The sequence below is a fragment of the Hylobates moloch genome, unplaced genomic scaffold, assembly GCF_009828535.3.
Source record: "Hylobates moloch isolate HMO894 unplaced genomic scaffold, HMol_V3 SCAFFOLD_5, whole genome shotgun sequence".
In the NCBI taxonomy this organism is placed as follows: Eukaryota; Metazoa; Chordata; class Mammalia; order Primates; family Hylobatidae; genus Hylobates; species Hylobates moloch.
The window spans coordinates 119,647,377-119,662,602 of NW_026652280.1; the positions used below are offsets into that span (position 1 = coordinate 119,647,377).

General features: G+C 36.5%; 1 protein-coding gene across 2 annotated transcripts in view; it reads left to right on the forward strand.

Moving 5' to 3' along the window:
• Positions 1-15,226, forward strand: part of VAV3 (vav guanine nucleotide exchange factor 3) — a 417,957-nt gene that overhangs the window by 226,784 nt on the left and 175,947 nt on the right. For both annotated transcript variants that reach the window (XM_032155203.1, XM_032155201.2), the window contains exons 11-15: positions 1,373-1,441; positions 3,194-3,280; positions 7,459-7,544; positions 9,075-9,207; positions 9,596-9,705. In XM_032155203.1, coding sequence (XP_032011094.1) covers positions 1,373-1,441; positions 3,194-3,280; positions 7,459-7,544; positions 9,075-9,207; positions 9,596-9,705 — 485 coding nt within the window. The remainder of the gene's footprint in view (positions 1-1,372; positions 1,442-3,193; positions 3,281-7,458; positions 7,545-9,074; positions 9,208-9,595; positions 9,706-15,226) is intronic.

Genomic DNA, 15,226 nt, shown 5'->3' on the forward strand with positions numbered 1-15,226 from the left:
GACAGGATCTGATTTATATTATAGAAACCTACCCCTGATGACAGTAGAGTGACTGGACTGTAGTGAGGAGAGACTGCAAGTCAGAAGGCCAATCAGAAGCTCATTATGATTACCTGGTTTTGTTGTTTGTTTGTTTTAAGAGACAGGGTCTTTCTCTGTTGCCCAGGCTAGAGTGCAGTGGTGTAGTCATGGCTCACTGCAGTTGGGCTCAAGCTGTCTTCCTGCCTTAGCCTCCCAAGTAGCTGAGACTACAGGCTCATGCCACCTTGCCCAGCTAATTTTTAATTTTTTTTTTGTAGAGATGGGTTCTTGTCGTGTTGCCCAGGCTGATCTCAAATTCCTGGACTCAAGTGATCCTCCCATCTCAGCCTGGAAATGTGCTGGGATTACAGGTGTGAGCCACCATGCTTGGCAAATAATTCTCTGTTTGAAAAACTCAAGGATCTGAACCTAATTAATGGCAATGAGGATGGTTCCAAGGGGGCAGGATCAAAGCTAACATCAATAGGACATAGTGAGGGAGAGAGAACAAGGAGAAGTCTGGGACACCTTTTAGGTTTTGGCTTAAGTGATGACACTGATGGAAGTGCCATCTTTCAATAAAACAGAAATAGGATCCAAGGATAGGATTCTGGGTGAAGACTGATTAAGTTTGGGGAATGCTGGATTTGAGGAGACTTTGAAATAATGAGGTAGAACCATTTAGTTGGACGGATGAGTCCGGGACTTGTGTGAATTTTGGGTTGAGCACATACATTTGACAGTGATTGGCCCATGAGGTGATAGTTGACATTACGACAGTGGTTGTGATAGAATTTGTAGAGTTTGTAAAATAAGGGGAAAAAAGAGGACTAGGGTGAAAACTTAAGGAACAATAACTTTCTAAGAAGCAGATAAAGAAGAAACTATGAAAGACTGAGGAGTAGGCAGAAATTTAGGATGGACAGATGAACAATTTTAACAGCAATAACAACAACAAATAGAACATCCTGATGTTCCTGAAATGAAAGGAGGGATGCAGTTAAAAGAATCAACAGCTGAAGCCAAGAATAATAAATGAGTAAAAAGTGTGATTTTAATCATTATGGAATCTTTCATAACAATAGGGATCAATGTCAGTGTAATGGTGGTGGATAGAATTCAGATTCATCTTTGAAAAGAAAATGTCTCATATTGTGTCTCATGATTTTTTGATGTCTAGTTGGTCTTCTTACAGTTTGAAATTTTTGGTGGAAATGGAGCCCAGACATAATTAGATTATCACATCATAGAGAGAAAACCAATAATAATGGTTTACTTGTAAAAATGTTTTCTTTAGTATGTCTTAGTTTTAATTTGATGAAAGTAGTACTAAACCTTATCTTCCAAATAGGAACTGGTCAAACATACCACTGATCCGACTGAGAAGGCAAATCTGAAACTGGCTCTTGATGCCATGAAGGTAGGGCAGATTCATCAGTAATTTGTTTGTATTTTTTATTCTTGCCTAAAGACAATGGAATTCAAATTGCATATATATACACCCATATATATACACACACACATATATATACACACACACACATATATACACATATATATACACACATAAATAAAATATTATGACATGCTAATGTATAATACACATTTGTTTTTAGTGGGGACAACTGGATTTTTTTTTTTTTTTTGCTGGAATAGGTATCCTTGCATGGATTTAATTGTTAGACAACACATAAAACTAAGAAGTATATTAAAATCACTTAGATACAAGTATAACAACTTTCATAACCATGGGGAATTATTTAATATCATGTTTTTTTCCCATTCTTTTCATGGTGACTAATAGAAAACGTTGGCTTGTGTAAGTCGTAGGCCAGCCGGTGGCTTCAGAACCCTGTGTAACTTATTTTCCTCATATGAGGATATCTGCTAGGTTTACCCTTGTGAATGCTATGGCTTAATACAAGTGAATTTCAGTTTGTTCAGTTTTCAGGGAAATATGAAAATTATGAATAGACAAAGATAGACATTTTGAACATACTGGGGAATATATAAAACCTCACTTTCCACGTTATGTTAAATAAAAATAACTTTGAAACGAAATAATATTTGCCAATAACTTAAAGCGTAGGCAAATATTTGTTCTTTAAAACAAAATGGCAAGGTGACCCTGCTCAGAGCAGTGCATAATTACTTAACTGTGTCCTTGTACCAATTCGTGTTAGCTTTGCTGTTTGGCTGATTGTCTACCACTAACAGGAAACACCACACAATAATTTATTATTATTATTAAAAAGTCAAACCAAGTTCCACATTTTAAAGAAGTCGTTTATGGATCTATCCTATGAAAAGTCAGACTTCCATTTAGAACAAAGTTAGGAACTGCTTTTTGCAGAGTTCTGTCCCTACTGTTGCAGATGAATTTAAGAGGGTAGAGAAAAAAGAAAAAGAGCTCAGAAAACAGGAAAATCTGGAGCACTTGTAACAAAAATAGCTAGTTACAGTATGGAAAGATTAGCTAATGTTTCCTCAAATATGAGAAAAGACATTTTAAAATAGGTGAAGGCACATGGAGAGACACGGCCAGCATTTTTTGTTCACTTTAATTCATGAATTAAATTTAGTTCCAGCATGTTGTGCTATTTAGTTCCTCACCTCTCCTTTACTTCTCCTGAATCCATAAACGGGTTAACTGTTTAAAATTGAACTGGTTTCCTTGTCTGAATGCTCTCAGGAACCAAGAAGACTAGCTGATTGCAAAAATAAAACAGTCTTGCTAGATTTATTATCTAACTTTTGGTTACTTTTCTCCCTGCTAATCATTCATGATTGCCCTTCTTCTAACCTGTGTAAAAATATCATGCTCTCAAGGTTAGTAATTAACGTGCTTTGAATTTCTATACTTCCGACCTAGTTTCCTTTTTGTTGCTCTATTGTGGTATATTTTGTTTTGTCTTTTAAGGCAACAACATTCTGACTCTTCTCAGTGGTGTGACAAATGACAGCTCTTCAGTCTTCCCAGCTGTACTTCAGACATTTTAAAATTGCCTCTGTGATGCAGCTTTGATTGACTGGGCATTCATTTTATTGTCTTTGAAAAGTTACGGTGGTTACTTTCACCACTAATGGAATTAATGATGTGTTTTCTTTCAAAGCAGTTTGCATCTCTAATCTTAGTGTGCCTTCTTTTTCTACCCTTTTCTTTATTGTCTAGGACTTGGCACAATATGTGAATGAAGTGAAAAGAGATAATGAGACCCTTCGTGAAATTAAACAGTTTCAGCTATCTATAGAGAATTTGGTATGTAATTATCTTTCCATCCAGCTTCCCCTCACCCCCACATCAACGACATTCTAGGAGTTGTTGAAGAAAACATAGTTTACCTTCAAGTTTCTACTGTTGGAGATTGTTGCCAATCCCTTTGTTTGGCAGTGTTCATGTGCGTGTCTGAGGGTACCTGTGACCTGCTTGTGTCTAGGGACTTTGTGATGGCTTGTCCCTCTTACCTTAGTCACACTCTGCCTCTTCTTCCAACAGTCTGAATCTAAATACAGGAGTCCACTTTTTTTTTTTTTCTTTTCTTTCCCTCATCCCCATACATACTCATGGCTGATTCCTATTCATTTATTCATTTTACATATATTTGCTGTGTGACTATTATGACCCAGACACTTTGCCTGGGGCTGGGACTGTAACTGTGAACAAGATGGTCTCAAGATTGAGGAGACAGTTTAAAAAAAAAAAAGAGTTAAAAATGCCATATTGAGATTAGCGCTGTGAACTGGCTGCTATAACTGAGGATTATAAGGGGAGTCCTAGTTTAGATAAGTTGGTTGGAAAAAGTCCTTTTAAGTCATTTGAACTGAGACCTAGCAGATAAGAAGCAGCCAGCCACATGAAGATCTAGGGGGAAGTGACCCAAGCAGAAACCGTAGCAGGTGAAATGCTCAGAGTTGGGCAAGAACCAGGTGTATTCAAGAAGCGGAAAGGTAAGAGTGGCTGGAAATGGAGAGTGATGGTGGGCTCTGAGCCATGAGGAATGGGCAAGACAATTGCATAACACAGCCTTGTAGGCCAGTATGCCAAATTGGGATTTTATTGTGACTGCAGTGGGAAGCTATTAAAAGGTTTCTATTGGGGAGTATTACAACAGACTGATTGACATTTCAAGAAGACATTGTAAGCAGGCAGCCCATCCAGCAAGCTGTTGAAGTGGTTTCAAGAGAGGATACAGCCCTGGATTAATCTGTGGGCAGTGCAAATAGAGATGAGAGAATTTAAGATACATTTTTGGTAGAGCAATTTCATCGCTGCTTTCTCTGAAACATCGTGAACCTGTCTCTTTCTTTTCACACATGCAGCCACATACCCATTTCAGGACACCATCATCTGCTAGTTTTCCAGTCACAGTAGCCTCTCATCATCTCTTCACATAGTTGCATTTCCAAAATGTGGCTTTCTCAGTTTACTCTCTTTCTCAAATTTGTCAAGATTTTTTTGTTGTTGTCTTCAAGATTCAGTCAGTATTCCTTGGCATGATATTTAAGGTCCTCAGTGGTCTGGACTTAAGCTATTTTCCTGAACTCCTCCAGCTAATAACTGCCCGTACGCTTTACATTGTGGATATTTTCCTGTATTATAAGGTCTCCAATTTGACATACGTTTCTACAGTTCTGCCTTCGACTGTAATCTCAGAGCCTAGAATGCTTTTTCCTGTTCCCTATCAAATTTATTCAAGGTGCATCTAAAATAAATCCCTTTTCCTAATCTCCTATTATCTTTCCTCTTTAGAATTCCATAGCATATTTCTTGGACTGCTGTGTAGCCTTTAAAAAATTGTGGTAAAATATATATAGCATTGGCCAGGTGTGGTGGCTCACACATGTAATCCCAGCACTTTGGGAGGCCGAGGCGGGCAGATCACCTGAGGTCAGGAGTTTAAGACCAGCCTGACCAACATGGTGAAACACATGCCTACTAAAAATACAAAAACTAACCAGGCATGGTGGTGCGTGCCTAGTCCCAGCTACTGGGGAGGCTGAGGCAGGAGAATTGCTTGAACCCAGGAGGCGGAGGCTGCAGTGAACCGAGACCGTGCCACTGCACTGCAGCCTGGGCAACAGAGTGAGACTCCGACTCTGTCTCAAAAAAAATAAAAGGGTGTATGTATATATATACATACACCCATACACACACATTAATGCTATAAATATATATAGCATTAATTTGCCATTCTAATTATTTTCAAAATTTGTAGTTCTGTAGCATTAAGTGCATTCATGATGTTGTGTGACCATCTCCAAAACTTCATCTTGCAAAACTGAAACTCTGTACTCATTAAACACGAACTTCCCATTCTTCTCTTTCCCTGGTCCCTGGAAACTACCAATCTACTTTCTATCTCTATAAGCTTAACTACTCTGGGCACCTTATATAAGTGAAATCATACAATATTTGCCATTTCATGACTGGCTTATTTTACTTAGCATAATGTCTTCAAAGTTCATCCTTGTTGTAGCCATGTGTCAACATTTTATTTTTTTGATTTCCATTTGTTTAAAGCTGAATAATATATCATTTTATATGAATACCTCACTTTTTTTCATTGATGAACATTTGGGTTGCTTCCTTCTTTCAGCTATTGTGAATAATACTGTTATATAATTATTGTCACAGGTGTACCAATATCTATTCAAGTGCCTGCTTTCACTTGTTTTAGTTATGTACTCAGAAGTAGAATTTCTGGGTTGTATGGTCATTATGTTAATTTCTTGAAGAATCGCTATACCATTTTCCACAGCAGCTGCACCACTTAACATTCCTACTACCAATGCACAAGGGTTTCAGTTTTTCCACATCCTTACCAACACTCACTATTTGGTTTGTTTGGGTAACAGCCATCTTGATGGTTTTAAAGTAATATTTCATCATGGGTTTTATTTGCATTTTTTTAATGACTAATGATGTTGAATATTGTCTTTGTGTGTTTGCTGGCCATTTGTATATCCTCTTTGGAAAAATGCCTATTCAAGTGCTTTGCCCATTTTTGAATCAAGTTGTTTTTTGTCATTGTGTTGTAGAAGCTCTTTATTTGTATCCCGGATATCAATCCCTTATAAGACACATGGTTTGAAAATACTTTTCTTATGTCTGTTGGCTTTTCACTCTGTTGATATTGTCTGTGATGCACAAAAGCTTTTAATTTTGACCAAGTCCCATTTATCAATCTTGAAGAAATCATTGCTGAATCCATTGTCACAAAGTTTTTCCCCATTTTCTTGTAAAAGTTTTATAGTTTTAACTGTTGTGTTTGGGTATTTGAAACATTTTTAGTTATTCTTTATTTATGGTGTAAGGTAATGAAGGGTCTACCTTTATTCTTTTACATGTGGATATCCAGTTTTCCCAGTACCATTTGTTGAAAAGGCTATTCTTTCCCTATTTAATGGTGTTAACCTTGCTGAAAATCATTTGACCATATATGTGAGGGTTTATTTCGGGGCTCTCTACTATTCTGTTGGTCCATATACCTGTTTGTATGCAAGTGCCACATGATTTTGATTATTGTGGCTTTGCAATAAGTTTTGGAAACAAGTCAGTAAGTATGAGACCTCCAGCTTTGCTCCTTTTCAAGATTGTTTTCACTATTCAGAATCCCTTGAGATTCCGTAAGAATTTTAGAATGGAATTTTCTATTTGTGCAGAAAACATCACTGGGATTTTGATAAGATACATTTATTTTTATATTTAAAGTGTTAATCACACATCTCTGCCCTTTATTAAAATGGAATTTCTGAATGTTAGTGATTTTCAGTCAATTCTTTTTTCCCCTAGAGTGTACAGTAAGTGCTCATAAACACTTAAAAATAATTTAGTTATCAGCCTCTGGGAAAATAGCTCATTATTTTAAATCATTAACTCAGAGCTTTTCATCCTTGAGGTCCTAGCTCAAAAAAGCCAGCCTGGACTTTATAGACCAAGTTAGAGTGCGCCCCGCGCCCCCGCCCACGGCCCCTTTCTGTACTCCTTCATGGCAATTGTGCATTTGTAATTGCATGCTTCTGTGAATATTTGTTCCTCCACTAGGCAGTGTGCTTCATGAGGGCAGTGTCTGTATCATTTTGCCGTACACCTGTTATGGTGGTTGGCACGTAGTAGATGCTCAAAAAATATTAGTTGCCAAACTGTCTCATAATTTGGACCCTTCCAGTTGAGTCTTTCTTTTCATAGCTAATTTCCCCTTTAAGAATATATAATAATTAAAATCAATTGATGTCCTTGACATACCCCCTGGGATTACAGAGGACAGACTTATTTGTCATGTAGACCTGAGCTTTTTAGAGTATGCTTTAAAAGTGTAGAAACTGATAACATTTTAATGTAGTAAGGTAGTTGTCTTGAGTAAATAGCTCTACAAATATTTGTTTTTATTTTCATGTGATTATGAAAAACTCTGACATGTACATTTTATATTTTAGAACCAACCAGTTTTGCTTTTTGGACGACCTCAGGGAGATGGTGAAATTCGAATAACCACTCTAGACAAGCATACAAAACAAGAAAGGTAAGAAAAGAAGAATACTATTTTTAAAATAAGTAATTAGTGTCAGAAAACTGAGAAAACCTTAAAGACAATTTTTCCAGTGTGAAGTAGGGGGAAAAAAGGAAGAAATACAAGGAGACAGACCAACCCATGATTTCTGAATTTTTTAAATCTAGATTATCTTAGTTATTCCCACCTGGGTTCTGGTATCTGTTAATTTGTCTAAATTATTAAGAAGGAAGTAACAAGTATAGATGATCAGCTAGGATACATTAAAATGAGAAGAGCGATAAAGTAAGAACAGATAACTACCATAAAAACATAATTGAATTTTTGGAATGTATTTTTAAATAACTAAAAATAATAGAAAAATGCCCTAAGAAATAAGACTAAGTGAGAATAATGTAGTAATATTTTCTTGAGGGAAATTTGCAGATGTAGTTCTTGAAGATTAGTAAGCTTGGCCCGGAGTCCTTCATTATGTATATATGTAATCGTCAAACAGGTTTTTGTGGTTGACAATGATCGTTTTCTGGAATCTTTGGAGAAGCAAAAGCCAGCAGGGGGCAGCATCAGCTCTTGCTTCCTCCTCGATAACCCTGGCTCCACAGGTCCTTTAAACCTCTCTGGGAGAAATAGACGTTAAAAGTGATGCAAGTGTTATAGCCCTGTGAATGTGTCGTTATCATTGTGTATAAAAAAAGTGTGTTAATCACTGAGGGTTTATAAAAATACACAAGTATTGGTATTGGATGATGCGGTTATAAAGTTTATTTTCTCCCCCAAGTTACGTTGTTCTTAATAAGAAAAAAGAAATATTAACATGAGAATTTCACCATAACGTTTTCAGTTTACACTTGGCTCATATACCATTCAATTTGTGTTTTTAGGTGGTCAGTTAAATCATGAGGAACAACATAGAGGGTAAAAGCACAGTTTCCAAAATTAGACCTGTTTGTGAATCATGTTACATGCCTCACTAGCAGTGTGACCTTGAGCAAATTATCTAACTTCTCTAAGCCTCAATTTCCTCCTCAGTAAAATGAAGATGGCAATGATACCTACCCAGCATGTGGTCTTGGGGATTTAAATTGAGTCATGTTTGTGAAAGGGATGAACAACACTTCTCAAGGCATTCTGGCTGATTCCTAGTAACTTCAGTAGAAGCTGCTATGGATGTCATTAATATTATTCTATACGCTTTTAGCTTTTAAAAAAGAAGGTAATTGCTCATGAACAAACTTTATGGCTTATCTCAGTTGGCCCTTTCAACAACTCTGCAGTGTGCATTTTACTCTTACTGTGATTTTTGCCCATTTTTAAAATGAGGGAACCAAGGCACACTGAGGCCATTTACAAGGTAAAGGGAAATTCCACACACAGTTCTTATAACCTCAGATCTCCCATTGTTTTCAATGTATGATACTACCTGTTGTCTTTAATGCAAAGAAAAAAACATTTGGTTGCTTTAATTATATTTTACCAAAAAAATTAATACACATGCTTCTAAACCATTTAAAATCAATCAATTAATCAATCTCTTTTTCCCAGGCATATCTTCTTATTTGATTTGGCAGTGATCGTATGTAAGAGAAAAGGTGATAACTATGAAATGAAGGAAATAATAGATCTTCAGCAGTACAAGATAGCCAATAATCCTACAACCGATAAAGAAAATAAAAAGGTGACTTTTTGGAAACTAATAACTGTAATTTACTTATAATCTTGAATATTAAGGAAGAGTATGATAATACATTAATGTGAGATATGGCTTATCAATCCAGATGTTTTTGTTTCTAGAGATTGATTAGGTACATACCTTTGTGAGATATAACTGGATAATGCCACAGCCAGATCTGATCATTTCTAATGCCCCTAATGATCCATATAGTAAAATGCATTTGGTATAGAAATTGCTATAGATATGAAGTTGACTACAATAAGCTTGATTGTTCAGTTTGTACATTGATAATATTGTGAGGGGTTTTTGGATAGTTGTGGTATTCTTGTGAATTTAGAAACATAATGTTATTAATGATACATATTAATCTAAAGAATATTAATTTTAACAGTGGTCTTATGGCTTCTACCTCATCCATACCCAAGGACAAAATGGGTTAGAATTTTATTGCAAAACAAAAGATTTAAAGAAGAAATGGCTAGAACAGTTTGAAATGGCTTTGTGAGTATTTCTATTTTTAAAAGTGCTTTTATTTTTACTACTTAAATCACTTATGAATAATGAACAACCAATAAGTGTACTCTAATGCTTGTAGCATATGTAACGTGTACAGAGACGGGAACATTTTTGCTGTGAGCAGGAGGGCTACTAGGCTGCTGGCTGCTTGATAACTTTGGTCTCCTAGGAGAGGAGTTTTGTTGAATTCCTTCAGAAAGAAGAAAGAGGGAGCTCTAATCTTCTGTTTGACTTTCTTATAGGAATGTTTTAGTTCTTTAGCTCTCAGTAGCCCAAGAAAATATTAATTATTCTAATGATAAACTTTTTATGTAATAACTATATTTTTAAATTATATACCTTTAAATAGAAATGCCTCCGTGTATACATACACAAACAGATATATAAATGCATATATCTTATTTTTAATAGAAAGGTTGAATTATTCTCTCTGTTTTAACTCGCTTATTTGAATCTTGGCTAAAATGCTTCGTGTATTTAAGGAATGCTTTAAGGGCTTGATTTCTTTAAGTGGCTTTTAGTTCCATTGAGGAGGAAGCTCAACAAAGAGGTGGAAAATAAATCAACCCTGTTTCAAAAGGAATGGCATACTGAGATGTAATAACCAAGAACATGTCGTTATAGGTGTTTCTTTTTGGTTTTGATGTTTAAGGATTGAAAGGTGCACAATGACCCTTTTCGTGGACATATATAGGATACCCTGAAATAAAACTGTTAGCAAAAGGGGAAATTAAGGAAAACTACATTTGGAATTTGTTTCATTTGGGTTCTAAGATTATTTACCATTTGCTGACAAATTCTATCAGTTTTTTTTCTTTGTTTTAAGAAATGCTCATGTTAATGTAAACTAGAGGTAGGAATAGGATGTTTTATTGTGGTTCTGAAATTAGGAAAATAAAGATTCTCGAGGTTATTTTATCTAATATTTTGAAAGACAGGATTATATAGCCAAAATATTTAAGCTTATAGTCAGTTCTGGGTTCATCTATTATCACTGCCTGAACTGGCTGCACAATGAAAGCTAAGTTATTTAACCTCTCACAGCCTCAGTTTCCTCATCTGTAAAATAGGAATGATATTTATTTCAAATTCTAGGTAATATGTATCAGAAGAGTGCTAGCCAAATAGTACAATAGCAGCTATGTGATATTGAACAATAGGTGATATCTATTATTATTGCTATTATTGTTAATAATAATTGCATTTGGGATTCTAGTATACTTATGAGTACTTATAAAACTACATAACATCTTCCAGTATACTATTTTTTCTTTTTAGGAAGTCACTTGGAGTTGAACAATTTGAATTGGAGTGATAGGATGCTCGGGTTAGTGGTAATATGCAAAGACAGAGCTGATCTCAAGCCTTTACTCTTATATGCTAGGGTATTATTTTTTTGATGGGTTTCGTTTGGCTGTATAATCTTCAGGTGAGTGAAGGAATGTCTGCAGAGAAGGAAAGTTGAATTTCATGTTCTAGAGCAGGCAGGTTCCTTGGACTGTATGATAGACATGTCAGTCACTATTTTGTTCAGTTGCCATAAAGCAAACAGTTAATTTGTGGATATGAGAGACTTGATGGCCAGGTGTGATGGTTCATGCCTGTAATCCCAGCACTTTGGGAGGCTGAGGTGGGCGATTCACCTCAGGTCAGGAGTTCGAGATCAGTCTGGCCAACATAGTGATACCCCATCTTTACTAAAAATACAAAAATTAGCCGGGTGTGGTGGTGCATGCCTGTCGTCCCAGCTACTCACGAGACTGAGGCAGGAGAATCGTTTGAGTCCGGGAGGCGGAGGTTGCAGTGAGCTGAGATTGTGCCACTGCACTCCAGCCTGGGTACTAGACTGAGACTCTGTCTTGAAAAAAAAAAAGAGATTTGACAAGATAAATACTGTTGTCAGCATTTGGCTTCTCTCCTTAAGAGTGGTCACCTTGTAGTCTAAGATAGCTGCTATAGCTCCAGGTATAAAATCTATGTTCTAGGTAGCAGAAAGTAATCCCACTTTTATGGATTCCTTGTAGAAATACCACTCGCTTCTGTTACATAATACTGACCAAAGTGTAGTCATGTGGCCACACCTGCCAAGGCAGGCTGGCAAATAAAACCTTTATTCTAGGTAGGATTCTTCCTGGCTAAGAATTAAGGTTCTTTTACTATGGAAGAAGGGAGGAATGGGTGGTTGTAGGCAACCAGCAGCCACCGCCTTACAGGTTTATACATATAGGAGTATGTATGGATTTAAATTGTTCCACCACAATAAGGATGGCTGCAGCACATGCACAGAACCTGGGATTCTTAATCTTTGATTTTTTTCCAAGCACCTCAGCAATATAATAACACACCAGTAGAAGTAGTTTTTGTTGTTTTAGAGTTCTGTTGAATGTCCATGCAGATATTGAGAGGGTAGAAGTATCTTTATGGAGAATTGCTCAGAGTTGAAGTTGAGGGCTTCCATAAAGAAGGGTTATATTATATATGGTAAAATAAAATCTGAGCAGGCATCAGAATGTTCCATTGTTTTATTTCCTTCCTCTTTGAAGTTCATCATGTAGAAAAGCCCTGATAATGTCTGCTTCCAGCTTTGTAAGACAGGTTTTGCCTGTCTGATGCTCATAAAAATAGAATAATATAGGTAAATCCTGAAGTTTGATTTTGCCTATGGTTCAAATTTTGCTGCTTATCCATTATTAAATCTGTAGTACTCCTTTTTGATAAGTCACGGAGAATAAAAGAAAATAACTCCTGCAGCATCCATGACAATGCATGAAGAACAGCAAGCCTTGTGTATCTCCACAGGACTTGTGTATCTCCACTTCTTCCCAGTGTCTTTAGCATCAACACGAGTCCCTTGAGTTCCCCTAGAGTGCTCTGGACTATTGCTTTAAGGAATTCTGAAAAGGAAAGGGAGGCATTGGTGAGAGGGCGGAGGGAAATCAAGGGAGCTGATATTTTTAAGAGTGTTGAAATGCTTGCCATTTCTATTTACAGAAGATGGCAATTCTGTTTATAGGATGATTGGATCATTTTTATTTAAAATTATTGCAAATCACTGTTAAGGCACTTAAAATACTACGTTAAGCCTCTAAATTAAGGCTCTTAATTAGAACATTAAATAAGGCCATGGAAAAGCATGAACACTAATAAACAGTAAATATCTGGTGAACACAAATATTCTTCCCAGAGGTGACCTAAATCTCAGCCTCTGTCTCTCCCAAGCACATCCCCATCCTTGCTCAGCAGTCATGTTCTCTGACCTTCTTTGGCCATAACCACTTCCAGCATTTAAAATATGCAGTGAACCACATTAGAACCTGGCAGACCTCCATCGGAAAGGCTGAACAAAGAGAAAAGTAGCAGTGACCCACTTGGATAGGGCAGGAGGATTCCCCGCCCCCCTTTTTTTTTGTGATAAGTGGTAGCAGGACTGATATGTTCTTGAGGTTGTTGGAAAAGTTATTGAGCCAAATAGAACAAATAGAGTTCAAGGGCTGTAGTTCTGGGGGGCATAATGTAAATAATGTATTTAAATCTTTAAGAGGCTGATCGAGCATTGCTTACTTTTATTTATTCCAAAAGGTTTTTTTTTTGTCACTAACTGCCCCTCACAATTCCATTTAGTCATATGTGAAACAGGATGGCAAATGGTTTTATTGGGTTAAGCTGGTTTTCATAATCATACTGGAAAATATGGATATAACTGCCTATAGCAATGTTCAAAATTTTGTTAAGAAGCTATGGATATGTTTTCCCCAAATCCAATATATGCATTGTGCTTTTATGAATTTTTCTATGAGATTTAAATGAATAAACCTTGTCATACCCATTTTGTAGCTCAGGAAACTAGCAGTCACAGGAGCATTGGAGCAAATGTGTACAAGTTTGATGCTGTATCATTTACAGTACAGTTGAGGATCTCAGTTCATAGGAGTTTCTTCATAAGGGTGCTAAAATAAGCAACTGGACTCAGATCTTGGCATCTAAAACTGGAGTCCGGGTTTTTTGTATTTTTTGTTTTTGTTTTCTCACCGTGAATAGGATCTAGCGATCAGACAGTTTTCTTAAATGTCCCAGGAATAAGTTAAACCTGAGTAAAAAATAAAGAAGTATAATTATATTTAAGTTGGTGCAAAAATAATTGGGGCTTTGCCATTACTTTTAATGGCAAAAAAGGTTGTTTTTTTTTTTTTTTAAAGAAAAGTTATCAAAAGAAAAGGGAAAATAAGAGGCATACCATAAGCATCACATATGGTAGAAACGGGTGGATTCAGAATTAGCCTTCATAGTGTTTTTTGAAGGGAAATGAAAGATCCTCTTGCCTAGAATTTCTTCTGACCAACCTTGGCCCAGTTTTTGAAATTCTGACAATTCTCATTTACCCCCTTGAATGAAGAAAGACCCTTTGAGATGCATATGCCATCATTACTGCGAATATCTAAGATTTCTTGACTATGTAATAAGTGCCTGGCACAGTTCTACATGGCTTACCTAAGGGAAAAGAACATAGAGGTCAGGCAGGTCTACTGAAATATTAGCCCAGGATGTTTATCTTTTAAACACAAAGACTAATGGTAGTGGGAAGAAGAGAATGAGAATGGGGGATGAAGATTCTAGAGCTCCGGAGGGACTCTGGGACCAGGATGCACTATCCTATTGGTCATCTGGAGGGGCAGCCCATGCCCGAGCTTTGTATTTCCCACAATGAGCCCTGAGAGGACCTTCATTGTTGGGATGGAGCAGGGAGTGAGAATGTAGCCATTAAGCTCCACAAATCACATTTAATCTGAGGCACAGTGTTTCTTTCTAATTTATTCCCCATCTACTTCCAGAAGGATTTTGAAGTCACTCACAATAAAAAGCACACATGCTGCAGAATTAAAAAGGAAAATTTAAATAATCAGAGGTCAAATAGAACAGTGTTTCCAAGTATTATCTTCAAACTCAGGCTCCACTAGACAAGAATATTTTCTTGAAGTTTACTTTCTGTAGTTTATATGATAAAAACAAAAAGCATGTTTCTCACATTTCAAATCTAGAGTTATATTTCATCAAACATAATTTGTTTTAATCTAAAGATATTGCTCAGATATTTTGAATACCAGAGAGAGAATTACCAGAGGAAATTTTATTCATTCTGCAAATATTTATCGTGCACTTGCCTTGTTGCCAGACACTGTTGGAAGCCCTGGGCATATAACAATGAGGGAGCTGTTGCAATTGAATTTAAGTATTATTATTTCTAAATATAACAATATTCTGTTAGTATATAATGGATTAAGTTTCAGGACTGAACTCTTGATATTTCTATTCAAATCATCTCTTCCTTTAACCCCATTTACTTAAGGATCAACATATAGAGTCCCAAGAATTACACTTGATACAAACTCCCGTTCTCTCCACTTGTAATCAATCTCTCACCAGTCTCTGCACGTCAAATCTGAACACCTGCCTGAACTCTCCCTTGCCACCCCTGGTTTACATCTTCTGCATGTCTCCTTAGTTATTC